General features: G+C 37.1%; 5 protein-coding genes across 5 annotated transcripts; all 5 read left to right on the top strand.

Moving 5' to 3' along the window:
• The first annotated feature begins 477 nt into the window (after positions 1 to 477).
• Positions 478 to 1,379, top strand: LOC108021294 (ryncolin-1-like). Its single transcript, XM_070996078.1, has 3 exons — positions 478 to 781; positions 856 to 1,012; positions 1,107 to 1,379. The coding sequence occupies exons 1-3, from the start codon at positions 478 to 480 to the stop codon at positions 1,234 to 1,236; spliced, it is 591 nt and encodes a 196-aa protein (XP_070852179.1). The 3' UTR covers positions 1,237 to 1,379.
• A 10,761-nt stretch (positions 1,380 to 12,140) lies between these two features.
• Positions 12,141 to 12,591, top strand: LOC108011896 (glyceraldehyde-3-phosphate dehydrogenase, testis-specific). The gene has a single exon (XM_017077149.4). It carries the CDS (start codon positions 12,234 to 12,236, stop codon positions 12,489 to 12,491), a length of 258 nt encoding a protein of 85 aa, XP_016932638.1. The 5' UTR covers positions 12,141 to 12,233; the 3' UTR covers positions 12,492 to 12,591.
• Positions 12,592 to 13,128: 537 nt separating this feature from the next.
• On the top strand, positions 13,129 to 13,634 carry LOC108010022 (uncharacterized). Its single transcript, XM_017074823.4, has one exon. The coding sequence runs from the start codon at positions 13,213 to 13,215 to the stop codon at positions 13,516 to 13,518; it is 306 nt and encodes a 101-aa protein (XP_016930312.2). The 5' UTR covers positions 13,129 to 13,212; the 3' UTR covers positions 13,519 to 13,634.
• An 852-nt stretch (positions 13,635 to 14,486) lies between these two features.
• Positions 14,487 to 15,132, top strand: LOC108010822 (uncharacterized). The gene has a single exon (XM_017075775.4). It carries the CDS (start codon positions 14,576 to 14,578, stop codon positions 14,894 to 14,896), a length of 321 nt encoding a protein of 106 aa, XP_016931264.1. The 5' UTR covers positions 14,487 to 14,575; the 3' UTR covers positions 14,897 to 15,132.
• A 2,263-nt stretch (positions 15,133 to 17,395) lies between these two features.
• LOC108012991 (uncharacterized) lies at positions 17,396 to 17,748 on the top strand. The gene has a single exon (XM_017078566.4). It carries the CDS (start codon positions 17,468 to 17,470, stop codon positions 17,693 to 17,695), a length of 228 nt encoding a protein of 75 aa, XP_016934055.2. The 5' UTR covers positions 17,396 to 17,467; the 3' UTR covers positions 17,696 to 17,748.
• The last annotated feature ends 2,905 nt before the right edge of the window (positions 17,749 to 20,653 follow it).

Here is a 20,653-nt window from a genome sequence, read left to right as displayed (position 1 = left end):
TTGCCAAAATCTGTCCCAACAGTCTGCGATAAGAAATCAATATGTGGGGATAATTATAAATATAATAATATAATAATAATAACAATCCATTCATAAATTCTGAGACTTATCTATCGTAAGTCCAACGGAAGCGGAATTTTATATTATCATTCTCACAACCGTGCAATTTAAGTGGCGATAAGATTTCTGATAAGATTACTGCAAACTCTTATCTTTTTAAGAACTGGTCTTCAGTCTTCAGCTGTCTGTATTTTTATTTATAGTAGGACAGTTTTAAGAGATCGGTCTTTCAGTCTGGAAAAAGAGACGGTGAAGTCATGTTGCGTTTCCGAATACTCTGCTGCCTTTTCGTTTTACATTTTTCAGTTGTGCAAAATGAAGGGGAAGTGTGCACACTCCTATCAATTTGCAATAATATTGCAGATGTAAAGTCAGAGGTTGCAGCCGTGCGGTAAATACATTAAAATAATATCCGGTATGAATTACCCTTATAAGCAAATCGCAGGGAAATCTTGGAAGACTTGGACCAAAAATTCGACCGGTTGGGGAAAAAAAAAATACCCAGAAAGCTGCGCTGAGTCAACGGAGACAAAGCTGCTGATCCGTTTGCCCGAGTACAGTGAGGCCCCTTTTTTGGTGACCTGCGATCAGAATAACTACGGTGGAGGTTGGACTGTATTGATGCGACGAACCGATGGAAGCGAGGACTTTTACCGCGACTGGAAGGACTACAAAAGGGGATTTGGCCAGTTGGACAACGAATTCTTCCTGGGACCCAAGAATTGATGGTTGTTCTGGAGGACTACGACGGAAATGTACGCTATCAGCACTATGAAAGCTTTGTGATCGGCCCAGAGTCCAACAACTTCACCCCAGAATCGATTGGTTCTAATGATGGAGACGCAGGATACTCGCTCGGCGCTCATGTGGGCATGCAGTTCAGTACTAAGGATCGCAAAAACGACATAGATACAAATAAGAGTTGTGCTGTATCTTATAAGGGTGCTTGGTGGTAGTATTTTTGCCATGTGAGGTAATTGTTCCTATGAATAGAAATTCAAATTAAGCTTCATTGCAACTGGAATTGAATAGTTTTTACTTTTCAGTGCCCTGACTGGTGTGTATGGCGATAGTTCCTATGGACAAGGCGTGTTTTGGCATTCGTGGCGTGGATATAATTACTCTTACAAACGAGCCGTAATGATGATTAGGCCGACAGCTTATTCTTTCAAGTAAACTTATTGAACTTATTTTGTTTGTCATGCAAAAAAATAAAAAATAAATTTCCACATAGATAATGCACATTTAGGTTATACAATTAAGTACCATAATAAAGATTTGTCGCTATCTGTATAATAACAATAAACATTTTACAATAGGTACAATTGCATTGTGTTTCATTAATTATTTACAAAATAATATAGCTTTTAAAAACAAACTTATTTTGTTAAGGTACAAAATGACATAAATAATGTTTTATATTTATATTTTTACTTTATAAGTTGCACGATCTTCGATAATAAAATTCGAAGTACAAAATGCACGAAATAATTACATTTCAAAACGGAAATAGGGTATTCCCCCATCGCTTCTTGTGTCGAATATCACCTCCATTTGTTATCCTTAACACCAAATCCTTTTTGCATATTGTTTTGTTATTCTTGCACCCCCGCTTTCATTATTTAACACATTTCAAAATTCACAATTCAAAACGTGTTAATTAGCAGGCGGCGAAAAGGGGCGGAAGTTGGGGGTGGGAAGTTCTTTCTCTCCGCAAATGTGTTAATGACTGGGGGAAAGGGGCCACGCCCTCCCCACGCGACTTTCATTTCCGCGCCGCCTTCTTGAGTTTTGGATGTCAATAAAATTAGCATTCGCATTGGCCTTTGTTTCTGTTTTTGTTTTTGTTTTGCTGTCGCACAAATTAAACTGTTTCGAGGGCGTGGCCACATTACGCAACTAAATATTCATGCGAACGGAATTCCAGAGGCCTCGTTTCCCGACTTTTCCTTGCCGGCCTTGCCTCAATTGACGCCTCGAGCGAAAGGAAAACTCTTTTCCCCCCGGGGAGCAGACATAACTATCAAATTACCCAAGGATATGTGTTTTCGGGGTAAGTCATAAAAGCACCAATTCTTGACGGGTAGTGTAGTTTTGGCATCTGACGGAGCCAAGTTTTAAATATTTTATTGTAATCAAGACGCGGAATTTCTCCCCAAGCGAACTTGGGGCAAATACAAATTTAATTTGCTTAAAAATGTTTAAAACACTTTTTGAAAACGGTAAACAAACGGTGGAACAATAAAAAATAATAGTTAGACTTATTGGTCACTATAAAATAATTATTTAAAACTAATAACTTATTGAAACTTATATAATTTTTAAGGATTACTTTGCATGATATGTAACATTTTAAGTGGATTATTGATTATTAATAAGATATTATCTCAAATTTAATACAAGAACATGAATTAATAATTTAATTAAATTTAATAAGCTACTGTCTTCCTAGATTCCTATCCCATTATTTTATAAAAGTCGAACAGCGAATTCAGCTTACTCCGCCCTTCCTTTAGGACCCCTTTATGGCCACCTTCCCCCACCTTTTCCCTTGCCCATTTCGCATTTTCATTGTGAAAATGCAGCATGAAAAAAAGAAAATGCCTTAACGAACATGCCTTTTGTTCTCTTGGGCTGATTTACAGCCGCAAGTTTAGCCCGCTCCTTAACCCTTGTGCGGCCCCCTGTGGCCCCCGCCCCGCCCTCTTTGCCCCGCTGTTGGGCAGTTAACATTTGCTTGATGCACTCCTTAACACTTTGTTGCCGTTAATTATGCAACAGCCCTCGTCTGCTGATGTTTTTCCTCCTGCTCGGGCTTTTCCTCCGGCCTTTCCTGACTTTCCTGCCATCTGCAGGCTGGCAAACAGGCAAAACTAAATGGAAACTGTCAAATGAACCGCAATTGTAATTGTGTTCGCAGAGTTTGCTCTTCGGGTTGTTTTGCCTAAAAACTCTTTCTCGGCTAGGAAATGATGTGTGCCATGGCGAAAACTTTCACCTTTCACCTGTTAATGACGTGGCACACGACACGTAGAGATGCACTAAAAAATACATGACTTTTTCACCTTCCTGGTGATTTTTCATATCATTTGAAAAGGATGCCATCTGAGTTTTTATTGTTCAAAATAGAACCTTATTTAAATAACAAGACCGTTCTCTATTAGTTTATTCAAATAAACAAATATTATGATTTTTGTAAGAATATAGCAATAGTACCAACATATTTTATCTGCTCCTAAAGTACACCTTTCAAATTCTTATTAATCGAACATATTTTTAAAAGTGTAGAGATAGAGACGACAAATGCAACAAACTGCCAGCCACCAAATCTGCAGCCAAATCCTTAGCCAAATCCTTAGCCAACTGCTTTTCGTCGTGTGCTGCTGTTTGTTTTTGGGCGAAACTTTCTCGAAAAAATTCGGCGAACAACTAAAACTTTAATTAAAAGTGGAAAATGTATTATTAAAACCAGAAATAAAGAGGAGAGCAAATGGATCACTAAGGTGGGCGGGGAACAGCGAGGATGGGAATACTCTAGGTATGGGAGCTTGGCATAGGGGAATATGATGAAATTAAATTATAATTGGTTTGATTTGAAATGTAAACAGATTTTAATTTTAAAAAAACTCTTGAATGTATACTTTTTCAGTTTTATATAATGTGATATTTTTATAAAGATAAGCAATTATAATTTTATAGTAATAGCAAATGATTTTTCTAATCATTTACTCTTGTTATACGTGGAGTTCAATACCGTATTCTTAAATCTAAGTAAAATTTATGCTGACATACCTCGAAAGCTGGGCCTTAAAGTGTTTTCCATTCGGTGAGGAGACATACGCCTTTGTAGACCCCTTGCACCAGCACACGATGCAGTTGCAATGTGCATTTATTCAACTGTAAATCAATAAATTTTAATTAAAATTGCAGCCATACGCAGTGACCCAACGACCCAATCAGCCAAGCCAATTGTCCTGTCCTCTCTTTCTGTTACCCTCACCCCGTCTCTTTCCCACGCCATTTCCCGGATGTATCTGTCCCACTCGCTGATAAATGAAACATCAAAATTTTGGATGGGCTGCTTTTAACTAAAATTTTCGCAGCCCGAAAGCGATGGCAAAAGCTCATAATCTGAATTTCCGTTGCCGCTAAGCGTCGTTCAGCATATAATTTGACATTTGACAAGGTCAACCCCTCTTCCCACGCCACACCCCCTTTTTGGCGCCCATCCCTTGATAATTTCGTTATGCATTTCGATTTCGGCAATTGCCAAATTGTGATTTTCGATTTGTAGATGGCGAATTTCGATTTGGAATTCGTGATTTGTGTGTTTGGCGTTTCGCTCGTTCGGCCCGAAACAATATTACGCATACGACATGATTTCCCTGACAACCGCCCACTTTCTACCCCTTTTTCAATCCCTCCAGCGATGAAACCACCACCAGCAGCATTCCCATTTCCTTTCCAACATTTTTGAGATTAATCTGCGTCAAACGAAACATTATCATATGTGGTTTCATTGGGTATATGCTGCTTTACGCAGTGGAGCTATAAGTATTCCCTGATAAATGTATTATTGAACCAAAAACAACGAAGATATTGGAGTTCAAGTGTTTCTGCTTAACTTTTATATAAATATAAATATAACCTTAAGAAAGATAAATGTTCCAAATTAAGTGGCACATTTATTTTAATATCCATTGATAGAGACACGGGTATCATATGATCGAGACACTCGATTATAGCCCTTCTTCCTGCTTTGAAATACTATTTTGCATTTTGCCGTTTGAATTGTTTCTTGACCATGTTGTTTTAGTTGTTTTCTTGTCATTTCTGATTTTCGGTTTTTATGTTTCTCGGTTTCCGCATAATTTATCGCCAAATTATTGAGCTAATGAAGTGAGTTTTTCGTGCCGTTCGCTTTTTGCCATTCCAGTTTTGCCTTTGGAGATTATATCGAATTTATGCAGGAATGAAATGCATGTGAACAACCAGATCCCTTCCCCTACTTGCCCATAAATCTAGCCACGAATAGCGTTATAACGTATACGTATGTACATATATCGAAACACCCTTGTGTCGGCAACAAATCATCTAAATGCGAGGAGGTTGCTTGAGGTGTTTCGATTGAGATTTGAGTGGCGATTAAGAGTGAGGTCGGGAAATGTAAATGGGTCCTTGATTGAGGGAACTTGAGCTGAGGACGGTGGAGTGGGGCCCCTTAAGACTTGAGGTGTAGCCCGAAAAGGAAGTGTACAAGTAGCTAGTTTTGAAGGTGTTGGGTGCAGTTTTACCCTTAATTTTTAATGAAAAGAGTTAAATTATATTCTCTAGAAAGTAAAAGTAATAATGGATCGTATTTTTAATTATAAAAAATAATTTTAAATAACTTTAAGCTCCCATCTCGCTTACAAAAACTGTTCGAAAAGGCATTGCTGCTCATAGCCAGTCAAACTTTTCCCCAAGCCACACACACACTCACTTGGGAAAATTTCAGTGACGAATTGTAATACAAATGAGCCAAAACAGGGGGACCCAACCCCCGCTTACACCGCCCATGGTTTTCCCTGTTTCCCGGCACGTCGTTTAGTGCAACAACTTAATTTGCATATCAGCGCCGCCAAATTGCAAGCGGCATGCAAAGAAAATGGAAAATTGTTTTGCAGGCTGTGGAAAACTCATGCGCATGCAAAGGCGAACACACTTCATCAATTTGCCAATAAACTTGTGAGTACTTGGCGCAATAGTTGCCAACATTTCAATCAGGCCAAACACTCCGCTCGGCTCAGCTAGGGCTCTGATTTTCCCCACTGCCATTTCCCCACAATTTTCCCACCCAATTCCACCCACACACTACTTGTGCGGACTTTTTGAGTCAGCGCAAAAATTTTATGCACATGGCATAAAATCGAAATCAAAGTTGTTGCTGATTTGGCGCAAAATTAACAGGCAAGGCAGGCGCTTAGCTGTCAGCTCCTCAGAATTTCCCTCTACTTTCCCACCATCCATTTTCCGATTCGCCCCAGCAGGACCTTCGTCCCTTTCACTGGGGCAATTAAAGCGAGGAACCACTGGTCTTGAGGAGGCCTTCGGTCGCGCGTCTTGTCTCAAATTAAATTTGCATTTCAAATTCCCATTTTGTTGACATCCGGGAAACGAATGGCAGTTTCCCGTGGCGGGGAGTTTCGCAAATCAAAGCGTTTAGTTTAGACAAATCTAGGGGAGGGCAAATATCAGGGCAGAAAAAAATAAAAACACGGAACTTGAATGAGCAGGTGCTTGCCTGCATATAAATCAAAATAATTTCGTCTGGTGGCTGTAATTTCACAAGGGAAACATGGGCACAGAAAATATGTGCACTGTGAAAAAAAAAATTTGAATCTTCAAGTTTAATTTCAAATATATTTTTTTGTAAGACTTCTTTAATCTTTTTAATCGATTTGTTAATTGCTTAAAATAAATCTTGACTTAGAGATCATAGTTTTATGATTTTATTTTCATTTTTTGTATTGCACGAAAAGTTATTTATTAACATCGTTAATTAAGTTTATTTATAAATGCATTTAAAAAAAAAGCTCTCGTCTCTTTGTGATCCTATATAAACGTTTGTTTACGTTATAAGTGTTTATAATTTTAAAATAAGCACTTTCGATTTCTTCGAGGGGGTCTAAATTAATGATTTGAGCACGATATAAATTATATATATACTTACTTAACTCATTGTTTAGAACAAAGATATATTATGTTATTTGAATGTGGTTCGCTGAGGGGCTCTTCGAAAGTCGGCGAGTGAACGGATAATTAGTTCGGAGGCAACATTCGGCATTCGCAGTTGTGGGTTCGCAAAATGTTTAAGATTGGAACATATATTTTTTTTGGCTTTCTCGCCTGCATCCAGTGTGTGGCTAATACCCAAGTTATTACGAATTCATTTAATCACAAACTTACGTTCTTGGAGAATAAGCAAAAGGAAATTCTGAAAAGGCTGGAGAAAAAAGGCGAAACTTGTCTATTGACAGATGCCCCCCATCAGTGCTCAGCATTTTGTCTCGCAGCACTTAAACCATTTATTGATAATATCGTCAACCTCAATCATGAAATGCGTATTCAATCAGCTATCCTGAAGGAAACCCAGGCATCTATAAGAAGCTGTCAAAACGAAGTCCTTAATTTTCCAAAAGTATTACTTGAAGAACTGAATAGCTTGAAAAGCGAAATTAAAGAAAACTTAGACTTAGTTCAGGGCTATGACAGTGAGGGAATGACAGGTGATGAGAATCCGGCTATACCGCCAGGATTTCGGAAAATTGGAACGAGATATTTCCATTTCTCCGAGGATTCGGCAAATTGGACTTATGCCCGAATTGGCTGTCAAGAAAAAGGAGGCTATCTAGCGGTCTTTCAAAATCGGGAGGAAAGTATTGCTGTCCAATCGAGGCTGATTACTCCACACTGGCTGGGTAATAAAGCCCAAGATGGAATGTGTGTTTATATCCACGGCCAAAATACTTTTACTAGTGCTTGTTCCCTCGAAATACCCTACATTTGTGAATGGGACAATAAATTAAACTAAAAATCCGTCATGTATCTATTTAATATCTATTGCAGAATGTTTTTCAATAAAATTGGTGTACAATTTGCGATTGTTTATAATTTTAAATATAATTTAAATATGTAAAAATTAAATCCAGGGAACAGAATGTGGTCAAATTTCAATAAAATATATGAGAATGAAAATGGTTTTGTTGCGCACAAGCAGCTCGTTTTTAATTTCATATTATATATAGAAGTTTGCTTATACTTATACTGTGTACTTCCTCAGAGAAAACACTTTTCATCTTATGGCCCATACGTATAGAAGTGGCTTTCATTTGGCCAACAGTTTTTGGAGAAACATATCGAAGGGGTCTAGGAAATTCGACAAATAAATAAAAATTCTGTTCAGTGGCAACCTTTGCCTTTCCCAGATCTACGCAAAAAAATTGTTGAATTAAATTCTTAGTGCAATAAATAAACATAAAAAAAAGCATCGCCTAATTTTATTTGCAGTGTACAAAAGTCCATCAAACCAGAGGCAAATCATGAAAAGGACAAATGAAGTGAAATTTAAATGATTGCATACTCGGAGGCGTTTGTTGAACCACTTATTTTCACCTAATTGCACACTCGAGTGGACAGACGATGCTTTTTCCACTTGGCTGGCTGGCCAAAAACTGGGGGCGGGGAAAACCCCAAGTGGGGGCGTGGCCAAGAGTTGGTCACTTTGTGTTACGCAACAAAGTCACAAAAATATTTGCCAAACATTTTCCGATTTTTCAGAGACCCCTTTCCTTCGGAAATGTTTAACCAATATTTGGGACATGGGCAAGCATTTATGTAATTTGTGAGCATTTGCTGTGTTTGCTGCAATAAAGGAAAAGCTATTATAAAGCGGCACCAGAAAGTGAAAGCCGGAAATTGTCAAGAGTGTCAAAAGGGCCGGGAGAAATGAAGATGCGTGGGTTTTCCGGGGGCTAAGGGGATTGCAAACCGCAGGCAGCTCATTAAAGACACAAGTTTTCACTCTCTTCATCTTTCGCTTCATTTTTGTTTCTTTCGGTTAATTTTTGCGCCCGGCGAATGAAACAAATTTCATGCAAATGGAAATGGAAAATGCAAATTAACAAGTTCCTTAATGGCCTTGTGGGCGGGAGGGGTGGTGCACTCCAAGGGCTGTGAAACTGCGGGCCGATTTCAATTAAAAGTTGACAAGAATGCAAGCACCAGTGCTTCTGAAACTGTTGTGCAAAGGCTTCCACATAAATTAACAAATATTTTTAGGCTTAAAGGCAGTCTTTAATACTTTATAAAATAAATGTAAACATATAAGTTAAGGTTTAGTTATTTTCTGTTTTGTAATATTCTAAACATAACTAAGCCCTCAAATGTAGGAGCTATGATAAGCAATATTGCTTATACATTGCTTATATATATATAAAGGAACGTGAAACTTTTACTCATATCAGCACAAGCGCACTTCTTCGTGTCTATAAATTTAAAACAAAATATTTCTGTATGTAGAGCCATTTAGGGAACTTAAGCTTTAAACTTATTATAGTACAACTCTTCTCTGAAAGCTACCGTGTCATCCCTCACCTTTCATAGCTTTTTGCCTTCCCGGCTTCAGTTTTACAACTCTATCAATCATAAACTCACAGCCCATGCCTGCAAACTGTAGCTCAATAAAATGTTCTCGAAAATGTTCAGAAAACCGCTCGTCCCACCCTCCGAAAACACTTTCCAGATACGAGTATTGCCATGACATGTCGACAAAAGCAATGATTCCTTTTGGGTAACCCATTTCTGCACCTCCCCGATTTTCCAACTTCCCCGATTTTCCCGCCAACTCTTGTTACGTTACGCGTTTTCCCAGCCGCGTTGCATGTCATGACATGAGCAGGAAATGCGTTTTCTGACGCCGCCGCTGAAGATGCCTCGTAAAGGCGGTGGTGGGCACTGAAAGAAAATACTGGTTAAAACAACGGTTATTTTAAATTATGTTATTAAAAGACAGGTTTTCTTTGATTTATGAACATAAAAAGTTTAGATATTACTATACATTTTAAATAATTTCCCAAGATGTAGATACATACGCAACCACATGATTTTCTTTTTAACTGCCTACTTTTAGGCATATTTTATGTGATTTCAAAGGTGTGGCGAGTTCTGAAATACTTTCTATACTCTAAATAAATTAACTTTGTTGATAAGACTGAGTACAAATTGTTTGTTTAACGTCATATTTGAAATAAAGCTAAAACGTAGTATGGTTTTATAATTTATTATATAATTAAATGCTATTTTTATTTTAATGAAACACATTTTTAAACAATTTCCAAACTATAAAAATAAGTTGTTTAAGAATCCTGCACATTTCTGAAATAGTGTGGTGTATTCATAATTTTCTTTCAGTGCACTTTCACGGGTGCGGAATTTCGGATAGCTGCTGTTCTTGGTTTCTCGGTTAGGTTTACGGTTACGGTTTTTTGGCTATGCCGTGTGCCTGGTGCCGTTTCTTGTGCACCAAGCGCAGCGCCATAAATATTTAAATTGTGCGACGCCGCCGCCACCGCTAAAAACCACCAGCACCACCAGAACCACCATTCCCATCCCCATCCCCTTTTTCGCCACCCCTTTTGCCACGCCCCCCACGCCTGCCTGTCTTGCATGTTGCTTGCCGGCTTATTTTTTGACAGTTATCGATTCGAAGGCGCTGCCTCAGTTTCAGCTACAGATTCAGATTCAGATTGAGCTCGCGATTCCAAACCGCAATTTTCTGATTCTGATTCTTGACTCTCGGAGACGGAGACATTTTATCTTGCCAGGACGCAGGACTCGCTTGCAATTCATTTCCTAAAATATGCATAAGGAGCAGCCGGCGTAGAGTTAAAAAGTACATGAGCAAAATTTAAGATGGTACGGCGAGACATTTAATGCTCTTTGTAGCTATTTAATTTAAAAAATTTTTAAATTTTAGCATATAATAAAAGCAATTGCTTTTTTGAAAATAAGGACAGTTGTTTGCATAGGAAGGTGTTCAAAGGTATGCAATAATAAATTTAAAAATCCCAAACATTGCATACTTTTAGACACTTATATCAGTGATTTTAAAAATTCAAAAATACAAAGTAAATATTTATAATACTTCTCCTTTTGATAGGAACTAGCGAAAGTACCGCCAAAATTGGTTGACAATATTGGTTTAGAATATATTTAAAAGGTGCCGCAAAGTATGCAACAATTTATGTGGAAACGGATTGTATGGCCGATGCATGGAAAGACATTGCTTTTTCTCACAGGCACTTTTGTCAGTGATTTAAAATAAACAAAAATACCTAAAATATCTTAATAACTTTTTGATAGAGTATAACTAAAAGGAGTGGCATCATTTCATTGGATTCGCGCTGTCAAGCAGCCTGCCACGCCCCTCCGGCAGTCCCTCGCCCACGAAATCCAGTCGATATGTTGCGAGTTATGCGGCACTCATTTCCTTCTTTGCGGCAGTTGAAAACTTTGCCCGAAACTCGTTTGCCACTTTGTGCATGTTTAACTTTTTAGGCCCACAAGCCCTTAACCCTTAACCCCTAGTAACCAACCCCATGATTAACCCCCTGCAACCCCCTGAACTTTGATCGAGTGACAAACGAATACAGTGTGCAAAATGCAGCACGAACCACTCAATTAACAAAAGCAAAAAAACACCGCAGTCCTGGTTATGAAATCGAAAATTCCGCATTTGTTTGCTCAAGTGATTGAGATTCAAAAAGACTCGGGAGACTTTTTGATTGACCTGCAGAAATTATCATGTTTTTGCCTTGCCAAGCATTTAATATTTACCCACGTCGCCCCTCGAGGCAAAATCGTGTCTGCAAACTTTGCATAATAGACGTGCAAATGTTTGCAAAATATTTACAAGCCAATGAAAATATGCTAAGAATTATTGCAATTTTTCTGGGGCTAGGAACTGGATAAATATTTGAGGGAATTAACTGGCTGGACAATATTTTCTTAAACTTAAGCCTATGTTGATTAGAGTTTAAGAATTTTATGAAATTTTGCCAGGGACAAATATATTTACTTCACTTTACTATAACTATTTTTCATATTTTCAACGTTGAAATTGGTCGAAGAAGCGTTGTAGGATATATCTTTAACACTTGTTCACTGAGCTGTCGCTAGATATTTACACAATTATAGGAAAATAAAAGAAAAATTCCCCCAAAACCCAAAATAATTGTGTAGTCCTATTAATGTCAGATATAAAGAAAGTCTTTAAAAATGCCTTAAAGTTAATGACTCATGAGTCATCATAGTAAACGTCTAAAAATGTCATGCTGACATGGGTCTTAAAATTATTAAAAAGCATTTTCCTAAGAGCTTAGTAAAATAAACCAAATTTAAGTTATTGCTATCGATAGCTGTTAAAGTATCGATACATTCCGTGGCTAAAGTAAATATTAGGGCCTACTGCGTATGACTAATTTTTGTGGAGCTTTTTATGGCGGCCGATATTGAAGTGTTTGATTAGTTAGTCTGTCCCGTGAACTACGCGTTCAGTTACCAGCGATAAGTCGACATATTAGGACGTTCTTACTAGAGGAAGTATTGTTTTTGGCAAGTTAAATTAACCCACCATGCCACCACCACCTCACGATCACTGCGGAGGACCACCCCCACATCGCCGTGGGCCCGTGATTAAGGTCCAGATCGCACCTCCATGGCCACGACGTCACCACCGCCCACCACCCCAAGTGGTGGTGGTGCAGCAGCAGCCACCCCCACCACCACCGCCAGTCATGGTGGTGCAACAGGCGCCGCCACCACCCTACTACCAGTATCCACCACCCCCACCACCCTCCGGAAGCAGCCACTACCACAACCCACAATATTGAGAAGGAACTTTGATCTGACATATCTTTTATGAAGAATTTATTTAAGTTAGCCTTACTTATCTACCATATATCCCTAATAAAATGTATTATTTAAAAAAGAGACGATTTCTATTCAAAGATATGTTATTTACATCTGACGTGGTTTTTATACCTAAAAAAGATTTTAATATATTTTTGTTTCAGTTAAAACAGTATAAAATGTATTCTACTGTAATTTATATATACGCTTATTTTTACCACGAGTTTTCTTTGAATTGCCAGCCAGAAAAACTATTTTTGCCCTATTATCACAACACTAGTTTTCTTTAGAGGGCTACCATATGCATTTAATTTTCATGATGGGATACCAGTTTCTTGTTTTTGCATTTTCCACTTTTTCCGCAATTCTTTCCTATCTAGGAGATAAGAAGTTTACCACCGATAAGCCAGAATCAGCTAATACAGTAAACAAAATGCGGGGAGCAAAAGCAAAACGCGCTCACCTGTTAATGCACAACTGTCCGCTCGTTGTTATCAAACCTGGTCGGATGACTAAGCCACCTTATCTTGGCCTCTAACCACTGGAATAATTCCCCACAAACCCTGATTGATGGAGCCCCCCAAATGTTCCAGTTCGGTTCGATTGTGAGAGGCGTTTTGTTACGGGGTCTCCAGTGCTCAACGCGTTGCTGGGTGGTGAGGTTGGGTCGGTTGGTTGATTATTTTGAGAGGCTAATCAACTATGCGGTACTATGAGGATCCATGCGGCTATCCTGCTCGCCATCACCATGGTCGTCCAAATATCGAGATTGATGTGGTTCCCGGTTGGGGTGGCGCATATTATCCGCCGCCGCCTCCGCCTCGGCCCACCGAGGTTGTATACATGACCCCGGCGGCTACCTATGTGCCGGGACCCCAGATGATAGTCCCGCAGCCCTACGGCGGCGTTACCGTGACCCAAAATGGATATTATCCGCAGCAGGCCTACGAGTATCAGTACCAGCAGTATCAGCAGCCCTACAACAACACCCCCTATCAACAGTGGTGAAGGAGATGTTCAACTGGAAAATAAACCATCACTACATGTTCCTGGTTCCCTTCAAGTTCACTAGCAAATAAAATATATTGTCGATAAAGTGTAACCGAAAGATAACAGAAAAACAACACACATATCTATTTGTCTTAATCTTAAGTTCTTGAAATGACAACAAAAATGGTGCAATAGTATAGATAATGGGCTCCATTGATATGAAAGACAATACACCAACACGGTAAAAAGTTATAAACAACAAGGAAGGAAGTTGGTAAAAAGCGGTGACAGAATTTATTGTCAAAAGTGTTCTAATAAACTTATTGAAGTTAATATAATTTCACATATATTGGACTAATTCCAAGCTATTGTATCTAACAGTTATGCTAATTACTAAAGTGAAATAAATATAATCTATTGTTTTAAATCAGAAGACACATATTTTTGCGTTCTTATTTGTGTTGGTTCCTTATTATATACATATTTTTTATTTCTTATATAAAATGAGTGCAAAGTCAGTTGCAGTGATAATTGTTTATTTAAAATTTAAAAATTGCATTACCTATATAAGCGTAATTATCTAGAACGACATAAACTTTTTTGATTAAATGTTCCCTCTATTTTCTACAAAAGTGCTCTATATTTCTCAAAGTAAATGAAAAAGAGTGAAGAGTGACCTTTTTGAATGAATCACTAATAATAATAGGTTGTATTCTCCCAAAGTCGCAATTTTTGTCCTTCCCCTAAAAAAATATGATTCACCTTGAACTCGCCTTATGAAATTCAGACGAAAAAACAAAGTCAATTTGACTACTCATTGGAATTTTGTTTTTATCAATTTATTTTTATCAATACATTTTTTATCGTGGAAGACATTAATGCCACCTGACAAGATAATAAACTAAGCTTCTGTGCGGGAACGTACATAACCAAATTAGAAAAAGTTCACCACAAGCGATAACAAATGCCATAAGTAGTTAAGCAGGTGAAGAAGTAAATTCAGTTCAACAACAGAGGCAAAGGCAGCACAACTTCACCACTGAGGATCATATTTGGATAGTTTTTTGGATACATAATGCCCTACTACGAGGAGGAACGTCGCCACCACCACCATCATCATCATGGAGGAAGGCCAATTGTGGAGGTGGACATTGTGCCGCCGAGGATCCCGCGGCCGGTGATCGAGATCGGAGTGGGTGGGCGCTATCCACCGCCGCCCCCCAGGGTGGAGGTCATCACCCCAGCCAACGTCTACCAGCCCCCACCACGCCCCATCATCGAGGTCGATGTGGTGCCCCCAAGTCGTCCCTTCATCGAGTTCAACATCGGGGGTCGGCGTCCTCCGCCCAGGGAGGAGGTCATCATCGTCCAGCAGCCTCCACCGCCCAGGTGGTAGGCGTGGTCCTACTTAGGGACTCTGAACAGAGTGAACAATCAAAAATAATACTTTAAATTTCCATTGTATTCCGTTAACAAATAATGTATTTTAACCTCAATAAAAACAAATAAATATTATAATAACAAATATTGTCTTGCACTAATTCTTACTTTAAAAATGCACTTCTTATAAAATTTTAACACCTTTGTACAATAAATTTCAAAATAATAAATAAAATATTGTTCACGTTCTCATGTTGGCTGTTGTTTACTTTAAGAAAATCCCATCCTATTTTTATAACTAATATTTTTTGTATGTCAATAAATATTTTAATCTATAAAGTGAATGTAGGCAGTCACTTCATTATTATTCCTCAAGTTATATAAAGGATAATTAATTTGAATAAAATAAATAGATATAAATCTAGATCACATTCTTATTTAATTTCTCACATTCCTTTTCTCATGGGAGGCAAATGTAATTTTAAATCCGCTTGAAATATTTGCTTAAATAACTTAAATGCACTTTGCTTTAATTGAAATCTACATGGTTTTCAATGCCGGTTCTTGCCGTGACACATTTTCATACGGTGAATAAATTCGCATATACGCCTGCATTTATTCGCAATGTTAATGGTACGAATATGAAAATTTAACTGCTGGCGAATGCCATAAACAATGGTCAGGCTTTTTGCCCCCCTTACTCTCTCTATTATCTGTACACACGATTGTTTTCGTATATTTTTTGTATTTGGCTCTGGCTGCTATCTGACTTGGCCGAAATGATTGATGTCCTTTTGGCCGGAGTCAGCTTATCAATTAGTGTACAACTAGTCTTGCATGTACATAAATATATTAAAAACTTTAATAAAACGAACACTCTGATATGACATTTGTTTAGGCTGTGGCTTGTCTTTGCAGTGCGGAGCTTTAAAGATTATCTTGAATGCGAATAAATTTGGCTCTCGACGTAATAAACATTTTGAATTTCAAAACAAGACATTTTTAAATTTTTAAATATTTTTTAAGGATGTGAAATACACATGTGATTTTATGACACTTTGTCAGTTAACACTTAATCACATTTTGTGTTTCGTATATATTAAAAATAAATACAAATTGACTTGTATTTATTTAGATCAGAGCATTCATTTTAAGTTTTTATATTATTATATGTTAAGTACTACAATTTTAATGGACTTAAAGGTAGATCAGAGAACGATTTCAATATTTGTATACTTGGGGCAACCCCCTGGGAAGAGGACTCAAGTGAGTCACTCACAGCAAAGATATAAACCATAGAGCAGAACAAATGAATCACAACCACTTGATCGACCCGTGGAGTGATAACAAAATCAGAGTACCTTTTTATCGCAATCAAACTAATTACATATAAATAGTATAAATAAAGGGTATAAAACGAATTCAAAGGCAGTTCAGCTGAACAGCTAACGAAGGACGCTCCCAGAAATCAAGGAACCATGTCTGATGTTCACATCAACCTCCAGTGCGAGTGCTACCATCGCAGGGGAGTTCTCTCTGTTCTGCGGGGACGTCCTTGCCGTCGATGCCGCAGGATGATGTCCAGAAATGTGGTCGTAGTGCCCACCCAAATCGGATTTGCAACTGCAACCACCACTGTTGTTCCTGTCGTGGTTTCCACCTACTAAAATTAAAATAAAATAAAGAGATCATATTTTAAAAATGCAACCTAAGACTTTTGTTATAAATGAATTTTGCGATTTGCAGCTCGAAAAATAGTATTTATAAGTAATAACAACCATCTTATTTAATCGCTGTGGACAGCGACTTTAATCCATATACTTCTTGAGAAATAAATGGGCGGCATTAAACATAAGTGTTTTTGATGTTTTATAATTATCTACTGGCATTTTGGCATATACACGGCGATGGGAAAATATTGTTGTTCTGCTTTCTATTAATTTTTTTATATTTTTACCTTTTTAAGGGAAATAAGGGACATTTTTAAAATTTTAAATGTTGCTAACGATGCCTCTTTCTGGAATCCTAGTTTAATAAATAATAAATAAATAAATAAGATAAATGAATATGTGTTTGGATTGTGGGAACTTTTATTTAAATGAATAGGCACTTTGAACGCGTTGGTTTCGTACATACTATATTTAAGGCAATTAAATTAGTTTTCATCGCATTATAACAAATGTCTTTTTTTTAGTTATCCTGAGGCAATATTCCTACCTAGAACTCAGTAACTGTCTTCTTTTCTTCCATTTTATATTATTTTTTTTATTTGGTTGCTAACTAATATTCAGTAACTAAAATTGTATTTTTTGTATTTAATAGACAATCAAAGAAAATTTATAATTCAATAAAAAGATATATTATGAGTCATAATTATGACACCCCAGTTCTATACTGTTTAATTAACCACACAAGCAGAAAAAACCACGAATTTGATCCATCAATGTATCGATAAGAAAATCCTCTGTTCTTCTTATCGCAATCGAACTGTATGTATATAATTGGAATAAAAATGTGGTAGAAGGCAAATTAAAACGCAGTCGAGTAGGAAGACCCAAGGAACAGAATCAAAAAAAAATCAGGAAGCATGTCTGATGTTAATATAAGTCTCCAGTGCGCGGAATGCTACCATCGTCGAGGAGTCCTTTACTACGCAAATCCTTTGGCCTGGGGACGTCCTTGCCGCCGATGCCGCAGAATGATGTCCAATGTTGTGGTAGTGCCAACTCAGATGGGAGTTCCTGTAGCCACCCATAACACCGCCAACATAACCACCACAACCACTTTTGTACCAGTCACTGTGTCCACCTATTAAAGTTTAACAAAAACCACTAATAAAGCAAATACTTCTTCGTTTTACTTTTAAAATTAGGAGTATTATAAATACGATAAAGCTGACTTAAATTTGAGTTTCATACTGTGGGCAAGAGTCATTATTAAGGCTCAATTGAAAAAAAGTGATTTTCAAAAATGACAACAAAATTTTTCATGATAGAACAATTTAAAACTTATGTCATTTTCTACAGAAACTATTAAAAACCCAAAACTGCACTTCCAAATTCCATATCTTGAGTTTTTGGACACCGATTTTGAAGTGGGATACATTTATGAGTTTGTGGTTGAATTCTCCAAAATACTGCATTCAAATTTTACATTTTAAAGAGGGTCATAGTTTTAACCCATTTTTATGTTCGATTTTTCCGTATTTCCAATGACTTCCATAATGGGAACCCAAAACTGCACTTCCAAATTCTATAACTTGAGTTTTTGGACACCGATTTTGAAGTGGGGTACCTCTATGAGTTTGTGGTTTAATTCTCAAAAATACTGCATTCAAATTTTTCTTTTTAAGGAGGGTCATATTTTTAACCCATTTTCATGTTCGATTTTTCCGTATTTCCAATGGCTTTCATAATGGGAACCCAAAACTGCACTTCCAGATTCCATAACTTGAGTTTTTGAACTCCAATTTTGAAGTGGGATACCTTAATGAGTTTGTGGTTCAATTCTTTAAAATACTGCATTCAAATTTTTCTTTTTAAAGAGGGTCATAGTTTTAACCCATTTTCATGTTAGGTTTTTCCGTATTTCCAATGGCTTTCAGAATGAGAACCCAAAACTGCACTTCCAAATTCCATAACTTGAGTATTTGGACACCGATTTTGAAGTGGGATACCTCTATGAGTTTGTGGTTTAATTCTCTAAAATACTGCATTCAAATTTTTCTTTTTAAAGAGGGTCATAGTTTTAACCCATTTTCATGTTAGATTTTTCCGTATTTCAAATGGCTTTCAGAATGGGAACCCAAAACTGCACTTCCAAATTCCATAACTTGAGTTTTTGAACACCGATTTTGAAGTGGGATACATTTATGAGTTTGTGGTTGAATTCTCTAAAATACTGCATTCAAATTTTTCTTTTTAATGAAAGTCATATGTTTAACCCATTTTCATTTTCGAATTTTCCGTATTTCCAATGGCTTCCAGAATAGGAACCCAAAACTGCACTTCCAAATTCCATAACGTGAGTTTTTGAACACCGATTTTGAAGTGGGATACCTCTATGAGTTTGTGGTTTAATTCTCTAATATTCTGCATTCAAATTTTTCTTTTTAAAGAGAGTCATAGTTTTAACCCATTTTTATGACCGATATTTCCGTATTTCCAATGGCTTTCACAATGGGAATCCAAAACTGCACTTCCAAATTCTATAACTTGAGTTTTTGGACACCGATTTTGAAGTGGGATACCTCTATAAGTTTGTGGTTGAATCCTCTAAAATACTGCATTCAAATTTTTGTTTTTAAAGAGGGTCATAGTTTTAACCCATTTTCATGTTCGATTTTTCCGTATTTCCAATGACTTCCAGAATGGGAACCCAAAACTGCACTTCCAAATTCCATAACTTGAGTTTTTGAACACCGATTTTGAAGTGGGATACCTCTATGAGTTTGTGGTTTAATTCTCTATTATTCTGCGATTAAATGTTTCTTTTTAAAGAGAGTCATATTTTTAACCCATTTTTATGTTCGATTTTTCCGTGTTTCCAATGGCTTTCAGAATGAGAACCCAAAACTGCACTTCCAAATTCCATAACTTGAGTATTTGGACACCGATTTTGAAGTGGGATACCTCTATGAGTTTGTGGTTAAATTCTCTAAAATACTGCATTCAAATTTAACTTTTTAAAGAGGGTCATACTTTTAACCCATTTTCATGTTCGATTTTTCCGTATTTCCAATGACCTCCAGAATGGGAACACCGATTTTGAAGTGGGATACCTTTTTGAGTTTGTGGTTGAATTCTCTAAAATACTGCATTCAAATTTTTCTTTTTAAGGAGGGTCATATTTTTAACCCATATTCATGTCCGATTTTTCCGTATTTCCCATGGCTTTCACAATGGGAACCCAAAACTGCATTTCCAAATTCCATAACTTGAGTTTTTGAACACCGATTTTGAAGTGGGATACCTCTATGAGTTTGTTGTTGAATTCTATAAAATACTGCATTCAAATTTTTGTTTTGAAAGAGGGTCATATTTTTAACCCATTTTCATGTTAGGTTTTTCCGTATTTCCAATGGCTTTCAGAATGGGAACCCAAAACTGAACTTCCAAATTCCAAAACTTGAGTTTTTGAACACCGATTTTGAAGTGGGATACCTCTATGAGTTTGTGGTTGAATTCTATAAAATACTGCATTCAAATTTTTCTTTTTAAAGAGGGTCATAGTTTTAACCCATTTTCATGTTAAATTTTTCAGTATTTCCAATGGCTTTCATAATGGTAACCCAAAACTACACTTCCAAATTCTATAACTTCAGTTTTTGGACACCGATTTTGAAGTGGGATACCTCTCTGAGTTTGTGGTTGAATTCTCTAAAATACTGCATTCAAATTTTTCTTTTTAAGGAGGGTCATATTTTTAACCCATTTTCATGTTCGAGTTTTCCGTATTTCCCATGCCTTTCACAATGGGAACCCAAAACTACACTTCCAAATTCCATAACTGGAGTTTTTGGACACCGATTTTGAAGTGGGGTACCTCTATGAGTTCGTGGTTAAATTGTCTTATACTCTTCATTCAATTATTCTTTATTATTTGAGACCATTTATGCCCGTTTTTCGTAGAGCTTGACATTAAGACACCGTTGACTTGATTAAGCCGGACCATTCAATGTTAAGTTATTATATTTTTACCGATTTTATTCAAATGTAATACTTCTTATATCTTATCAGATTTCTCAAGAGATTAATATAAATGTAAGTGAGAA

Source organism: Drosophila suzukii, chromosome 2L (assembly GCF_043229965.1).
Source record: "Drosophila suzukii chromosome 2L, CBGP_Dsuzu_IsoJpt1.0, whole genome shotgun sequence".
Lineage (NCBI taxonomy): Eukaryota > Metazoa > Arthropoda > Insecta > Diptera > Drosophilidae > Drosophila > Drosophila suzukii.
The sequence above is the reverse complement of the archived record's forward strand: the minus strand, read 5'-3'. Positions and strand labels throughout refer to the sequence as shown.

Bases quoted from the DNA above. Each gene is read 5' to 3' on its own strand.
- LOC108021294 (XM_070996078.1), top strand. From the start codon at position 478: ATGAATTACCCTTATAAGCAAATCGCAGGGAAATCTTGGAAGACTTGG. The intron at 782-855 runs ATTGATGGTTGT...TGATCGGCCCAG, and splicing joins ATTCTTCCTGGGACCCAAGA to AGTCCAACAACTTCACCCCA. The intron at 1,013-1,106 runs GTAGTATTTTTG...TTTACTTTTCAG, and splicing joins TCTTATAAGGGTGCTTGGTG to TGCCCTGACTGGTGTGTATG.
- LOC108011896 (XM_017077149.4), top strand. From the start codon at position 12,234: ATGCCACCACCACCTCACGATCACTGCGGAGGACCACCCCCACATCGC.
- LOC108010022 (XM_017074823.4), top strand. From the start codon at position 13,213: ATGCGGTACTATGAGGATCCATGCGGCTATCCTGCTCGCCATCACCAT.
- LOC108010822 (XM_017075775.4), top strand. From the start codon at position 14,576: ATGCCCTACTACGAGGAGGAACGTCGCCACCACCACCATCATCATCAT.
- LOC108012991 (XM_017078566.4), top strand. From the start codon at position 17,468: ATGTCTGATGTTAATATAAGTCTCCAGTGCGCGGAATGCTACCATCGT.